Source organism: Miscanthus floridulus, chromosome 8 (assembly GCF_019320115.1).
Source record: "Miscanthus floridulus cultivar M001 chromosome 8, ASM1932011v1, whole genome shotgun sequence".
Classification (NCBI taxonomy): Eukaryota; Viridiplantae; Streptophyta; class Magnoliopsida; order Poales; family Poaceae; genus Miscanthus; species Miscanthus floridulus.
In genome coordinates, this window is record NC_089587.1 from 147202762 (window position 1) to 147210403 (window position 7642).

The following is a 7642-nucleotide window of genomic DNA, read 5'->3' on the forward strand; positions in this document are numbered from 1 at the left end:
TAAATCAGATTTTAGTATTTTTAAATACATATTTATTTTAGACAATATTTGTATATTTTTTAAAAAAATAAGTTCCATTTACCTCTCTCAGTTGTGAAAAGAGCGTAAAAAATTTGGTTTCCTGATTGGGGAAGATAAATCGAACTCATGCAAGTTAGTTTCAAAAAAAAAAGTTTTTTTAGGGGAAAAAAGTTGATGGACTCTTTCCGAATTTCTATCCAGTGAAACTGACAGCGACAGCCCATGAGCCAGGAGGCAACGCAAGGCCCATTTCATTCCTCCGCGAACTTCAAGTCCGTTGCGTCGTTCATCAACCGCGTCCTCCTCAGACTGTTGCGTTCGCCCGAATCACGCGTCCCTTTCCTTTCTCCCCCCTCCCTACTCACACCCCTGAACCCTCTCACTTGGCGGCGCCGACCTTCGCCAGGTCTTCATCGGCTCTTTCGCCGGAGACAAGCATCCGCCAGGTATGCCAGCCACTTCCCTTCCCTTCCTGCTATGCGAAGTCAAGCACCCCAAACCCTAATGCATGCCATTTATATTCGGATCTGACCCAAAGCTGCTGGTTTTTTCATATGAACAGAAGAACGCAAGGGATGCTCGATCGGTTCTAGTTTTTTTTTTTTTTGAAACTTCGGTTCTAGTTACTTAGCAGAGCCAAAAGAGGAAGGCCATCAAAGATACGAGGGCTTGTTCTCGCCATGTCTCGGTCACCCCACCTCCCACCCCGCTGCCCGCCGCTGGGTTCTCAGATCACTCGAAGGGATGACAGCATGTTCACGCAGAGCTGCAGGTTTCCATCCGGGGATCCGTTCTTTGGTGAACCGCCGTGCTGGCTCGATGATCTCCTTGCGGATTCTGGGAAAGCTCCCAAGCTTCCTCCCCTCAGAAGGGCCTGTAGCGATTCTGATGCCATCTTGGATGCACTGTCGACATTCCAAAGCCCAATTTATCCGATTGAGGAAGGCGATCTAAACTCGGGTGGTGAAGCTGAGGACTTGTTGGATGCTGGCGAAGGTGGTGAAAGCGGTTCTGTGGTCGAGGCTAGCTGTGTTTATGGTCCGAATTCGCCAAGACAGAAGAGTAGGCTGACATCTTCAGAGAGTTCCATGGTAAATGCTGTGCTTGAGAATGTCCCCAGCAACCCCTTGCAGTACCTGACCATCGATGCCTCCAGTGGTGTGAATGGTAATGTGGCCAGTGGAACTGCTGATGCCTGTGATGCTTTTGGCCATCCTGATCAAGACAAGTCATTTAAAAGGTACACTTATGTTTGTGAGTGAAATATCTAAATTACTTTCTTCAAATGTTCTCTTTCAGAAGGTAGCGGTTTCTGCCAATCAATAGCATTGTTGCTTTTACTAAACTGGAATTTGTAGTGAAAATGCTAGAAATGTATAAATTATATCAAGTGCAGATGTGAACTTTGGGTCTTGCCAACAGAAAAGGAACATGACACTACTGCTTTGCAGAAATTAAATTAACTGATTGTGCTTCTAATTGTGTGACACTGATAGTTTTGACTTATGTCACCAGCAGTAGCAATGCCAGGTAGAATTTATTGTCGTATGATCTCAGCAGCATAAGTAGTTCAAACCATGTGGGTATGTGGTGTCTTCAAAAGTTAGTTCGTAAATCCTCATTGCTTGAATACTGTAAAAGCAACAATTTCCTTTAGTTTTATAATACTACTCCCGAGATTGTCCAACAGCCAGTCTATGTTATGTGTCAATCAGAATTCTTATTTTTCCAAGATGCGTACATTACATAGTCTCTGTACAATTGAAAGGGAGCCTGAACATCATTATACCAGAAAGATATTTATTACCTCCATTCCAAATTTTAAGCCGTTGTGGCTTTTCTAGATACATACCTTTTGTTACACACCTAGATATACATTTTGTCTAGATACAAAGTAAAAGCTATGTATCGACAAAAGCCAGAACGTCTTACAATTTGGAATGGAGGGAATTTTTCTTCTTCTCAAACTACGCAGGATAGCTGCATGTCATTTCATTAAGAGAGGAAAAGGAATAAGAGAGCAACACGAGAACAGCCCCACCCAAACCCACACCACACAAGCCATGTTAACTATAAAGCACGCGCCATTGAAAATAGGATACGATCAACCCAACCAGAAACTAAGGTTCTGTGTCATTCGACCTTAGGAGCAGGTCCTGGAGGTTAGAGGCCCCTGCCATGCACCAAGAGCTGCATTCATTAGCGACCTTCTGTAGAAGGCTCTGAATATTTGGAGAAAGACCCTCGAACACACAAGCATTCCTAAATTTTCATACTTCCCAGGCCACCAAAATAATAAGGGAATTCAGCCCCTTGTGCATCTCCTTGGGTGTATTTCTGATGGTGTTCCCCCACCATCTGAAGGAAAAGGAACGAGCTGCATCGACCGGCGGTGCCAAAGCCGTCATGGAAAGTTTCTGAAAGACCAAAGTCCAAACCTGGTGGGTAAACACACAGAATATTAGGATGTGCTGGATAGTCTCCTCAGCCTGATCACAGAGAGGGCAAGCAGGCTGGTGGGGCAGCCCGCGCTTGGTGAGGCGATCGGCGTCCAACACCGATTATAGTTGGCTAATCAAATTAGAGGCACTAAATGTGCTAACTAAATTAGTGGTAGCTTTCAATGCTAAGCAATTAGTTTCGAGAAGCTTTCTTTGTTAATGGTGTCGCATCTTCCCATTTTGGACACATTCAGTCAATTCTAAACAGTGCTAGAAAAATTGGAATGTGTGCCTTTTAATGGATTAATGTTTTTATGCTAAATCACATTTTCTGCGTTACTGGGCATGCTTTTTTGCTATATCATTTATCGAAACAATGAGGGCTGATATTCAAGCTATGACTGCCCTGATGTTTACTGCTCTACTCACAGAAATTCCTGATTAAGGCTTCAATTTATGAGTTTGATGTTACCAAGTCAATATATTATCTTTGCATTCGCACCACACACATTTCTTATATTGTGAGTTCTTTTCCTGCACAAAATAGTTTAGGTTTCATACTTAAACAGTTTTTGTTTGATGGGTGTTGAACATTTCTAGTTGAAACACTACAAGGCAAGAGAAAACATATCATGTCCTTTGAATTTCAATATTGATGCCTACTCAGCAAATCAACACTTTTGCAGGCGTTCAGGACAAAGATCTAGGGTCCGGAAACTTCAATACATTGCTGAACTTGAAAGAACTGTTGACTCACTTCAGGTATTTATGTTGATCTTTTATTTTAATGTTGTGGGTTTCATATTACTTGTTTTATATGAATAATGCCATTTTTTTTCCAGAACATGGGAGCTGATTTGGCTGTCAGAGTGTCATCACTTTTCCAGCTTCATAATGCTCTATCAATGGAAAACAAGCAACTGAGGATGCAGATTTCCAGTCTTCAGCATGCAAAACTGATTAAGGATGGTATGTCTGAGAAACATCGTGCTCCTTTTTGAGTTATTAGAGCTATTTTAGAGTATAATTTAGACTATGCATTCTTTTAGTAACATGTGGTTCATTGAATATTTGTAGTTATGCAGCAAGAAAATAATGTGGCCATAGACAGAAATATCATGCGCTCTATATTTTTAGGTCATAAGCGGAAACAATATTGCTGCTGAACCAGATGTTACGAAATGGGGTTCAAAGGTTTTTTATTGTGATTATTTGATTCAGTAGCATGCTTCTGGTTCAACCTTTGGTGCAAGTTGTGCTCAAATGTTAAATGCAGTTCAATGGTTTTCAATAAAATAGTAATTAGCTCTTTATACAGGCTCCTGAACTCCACATAAGAATGGTCTTGCCTTTTAGTAACTAACTAACTAACTACCCAACATTGGCCGTTCTTTTAATTGTGTTTGTGGTTTTTGCATCCACACAACAGTAGAAACAGTTGCCATCATTTTTGCTTCAGTATTTTGGCCAATAATCATAAAAGCCTTCTGGTCTTGTTCAGCCAATCATAGCCAGGTGCTATGTCCACAACTCTGTTAACACAAAATAAAATCCAAAAGACATTGCAAATATAGTCCAAGGAGGGTTGGTAACCCCCTTTTAGGTGGGATGACTTCCGGATTAGGATAGGACTACATCAAGGGTCAGCTTTGAGCTCTTATCTGTTTGCCTTAGTGATGGATGAGGTCACAAGGGACATACAAGGGGACATCCCTTGGTGTATGCTTTTCGCGGATGATGTAGTGCTAGTTGATGAAAGCCGGACACGAGTGAATCATAAACTGGAGTTATGGCGGGAGACTCTGGAGTCTAAAGGTTTTAGACTCAGTAGAACTAAAATTGAGTATATGAGATGTGACTTCGGCACTACTACTCGGAAGGAGGAAGATATTAGTTTGGAAGGTCAAGTAGTGCCTAGGAAGGATATCTTTCGATATTTAGGATCAATGCTACAGAGAGACGGGGATATTGATGAAGATGTTAGCCATAGAATCAAAGCAGGGTGGATGAAGTGGCGCCAAGCATCTGGTGTCCTATGTGACAAAAGGGTACCACAGAAGCTAAAAGGCAAGTTTTATAAGACGGCGATTAGACCTGCTATGTTGTATGGTGCAGAATGTTGGCCTACGAAAAGACGATATGTTCAACAGATAAGTGTCGCGGAAATGCGTATGTTGCGTTGGATTTGCGGTCATACAAGAAGGGATCGAGTTCGGAACGATGATATACGTGATAGATTAGGGGTAGCACCAATTGAAGAAAAGTTTGTCTAACACCGGTTGAGATGGTTTGGACATGTCCAACGGAGACCTCCAGAGGCACCGATGCGTAGTGGAATCCTAAGCCAGGATAGTAACGTGAAGAGAGGCAGAGGAAGACCGAAGTTGACTTGGGTAGAGGCAATAAAAGGAGATTTGAAAGGATGGAATATATCCAAAGACTTAACCTTAGATAGGAGTGCTCGTAAAACAGCTATTCACGTGCCTGAACCTTGATGGCTTCTGCTGGGTTTCAACTCTAGTCTACCCCAACTTGTTTGGGACTTAAAGGCTTTGTTGTTGTTGTTGTAACATTGCAGCTTGATCTACAGTGTGCCAGGAGTTTCTGTTGAATTGTTTTCATAGGGATAATCTGAAATATAGCTTAGCATATGCAAATTGTTTCTGTAGTTCCTTTTGTAATTCATTCCCAGACAAAAATAAACTTTTTTGCATTATTGCATCTACCAATAAGTATGAAATGCTGTGATTATCTTGCTGAAGTATGATGGTTCCAGAACATGGGTCAAACTCGTCTAAATGAAATGCTTTTGAAATGAAAACCGCAGGTCAGACGCATGCCCTAAAGAATGAAGCTGAAAGGTTAAAGCAGATGTCTGCCCGTCACCGCCGGAGCAGAAGCGTCACTTCCTGTTATGACCCAAGCTCTTTCAGAGCAGACGCCACTGCAGTCAATTGGCAGATGCCTGACATGGCAAGGCTCAACCTGAAGGGCAGCTCTGTCTCCCCAAGAGGTGGCTATGGTTGTGACAGCAGCCGGCCCTAACCCCCCCCCCCCCCCCCCCCCCCCCCCCCCCCCCCCCCCCCCCCCCAAAGAAGAAGAATCCAGGCGTTACCCTAGATAACTTTTTGCTAATCTTACCCAGGCACAGATTTGAGGGCCCATCTTTGACTAGGAGAGTAGGGTGTACCAGTCGCTTTCGCGGAAATTTACAGAGGTTATCAGCTTAGTATCTCGTAGAGTGCTGTCGTTGACTCCCAGATTTGAGAACTGATGAAGTGGAGCAAGCTTTGGCTTGCCGTTTAGCAGCTGCAGTCTACTCGTTTGATGCTCCAGCATTTTGCAGTAAAGTTGCAGACCATCTCCCAATCCGTGTTGGGCCAAGGTCGCTCTTTAATTGTGGTTTCTTCTGGTTGCTATATCCATTGCCATTCGTAGGCTTTAATGGTGCTCATTTCAAGTTGTGATGATGGTGGTCAGATGATTTCCTGTTATTACTGCATTCTGTATGTGGTGTTGTTGCGTGGCCATGGTCTCACGGGAATGCATCTTTTGTATCTAAGTATGGACACCGAGAACTACATGGGCCTCAATACGATACACGAATAATGGAGGATCAGATGCAATGCAAGGTGGCCCCTCTGAAAAGTGGACAGGGTGAAAGGTAGCCGTGTACAATAATGTGCAACAGTGCAAGGCGTCTCTGACGAACTTTGTCCAATTATAAAAACTACTTTTGTATGGAAGATTCAGTTTTTAGACGGTGGCTTGTAGATAAGCTTTACTACTGCAGACTGCAGTTTTTATCAGGGGGAATTCCTTCTGTGCCATTAAAAAAGATCGCGACGTCCTGTGAGTCCTTTAAAAAGTTCAGCGGTCTTTAGCATCACTGCTTCAACTTTTTTGTGCTCTCCATGCCACTGCTGTCAGTTTGGGCACTAATGGTATCAAATTGCAGGTGTGAAAAGTCGAAAATATCCTTAAGTCTAAATATGTCATTAATTTTTTTAGCATCTTAACGAATTCAAATGAAAAAACTCAAAACTAGAAAATTATAGATCTCTCGTTGAGATCTATAATTTTCATATAAAAATTATCTTTATTTAATTTCGCACAAAAATATGATTTGATATGATTAATATATATTAGAAAAATCATGTCTACCAGCTTTACTACTGCAGACTCTGCAGTTTTTATCAGACGGCTTGATGGCTTGATGCACGCACAAGAGATGGATTGACGCTTGAGTGAGGTACATGCCTCCATGTGTGGATGCGGTCATGTGGGGAGAAAAATGGGAAGAGAGAAGATTCGATGTCAAAAATAATTCTCCATGCTTTCTAGTGGCTACCGATGTCTGATCTTTGCTTGTATCTGGTTTATAAGCTAGGGCTTATTAGTCAACGAGTAGTATTTTTCTTTCACACCAAATCAGTCAACGGTATTTTTAGTCATAGCTTATAAATCAAACCAGCTCAAACGAACAGGGTCTGCATAGAAGCCTAGAACTCTGGTAGGTGACTGCGCATGCATGTGCCTATCCAGTAGTCGGGTGATTGCCTCTGCTTTTGCGGGTCTGCTGAGGTCTGAGGTTGTGTCGAGTCTGAGGCAGAGCAACCCTGATGATTCATTGATCCTAGTTTTTTTTAGCAAGGATTCATTAATCCTAATGACCGGATTTTTTTCATAAACTTGAGCCAACTTAGGATGTCTAGTTTTTTTTTAATCACACGGTAAAGACAGTGACGGATCTAGAATTTTACTAAAAGGTTAAAATTTTCACATGCAATTCTATAAAGTCCATTTAGCAACTCGGTAACAAATTGTAAAATGTACTCCACAATTTGTTATACAAGCATTAAGTAGCGTAATAAGTCTTAGGACTCCTTTGGTTCATAGGAAAAATGGAGAAAAAAACATAGGATTGAGAATCCTATAGGAATTGTTACTATTCATGCCTTTGGTTCATAGGAATGGAGCATAGAAATAGTGTAGGAATTTTTCGTTTGCATGTTGTTTTGGAGGAAAACGACAAGAACTTTAGCATCCACTCAAACCTCTTGGTAAAAATCATAAGTTTCTCCTATGTCCATCCAAATGATCATTCCTTTCAAATTCCTGTGTTTTCCAATCCTCTGTTTTGCAACTGTATTCCTGTGCAATTCCTATGTTTTTCCTAT

The 7642-nt window shown here is 41.8% G+C and overlaps 1 protein-coding gene across 1 annotated transcript; it reads left to right on the top strand.

Annotated features, from left to right (window-relative positions):
* Window positions 1–334: 334 nt before the first annotated feature.
* Window positions 335–5522, top strand: LOC136473638 (basic leucine zipper 19-like). Its single transcript, XM_066471297.1, has 5 exons — window positions 335–467; window positions 584–1261; window positions 3149–3224; window positions 3305–3431; window positions 5290–5522. Exons 2-5 carry the CDS (start codon window positions 702–704, stop codon window positions 5505–5507), a joined length of 981 nt encoding a protein of 326 aa, XP_066327394.1. The 5' UTR covers window positions 335–467; window positions 584–701; the 3' UTR covers window positions 5508–5522.
* Window positions 5523–7642: the final 2120 nt, after the last annotated feature.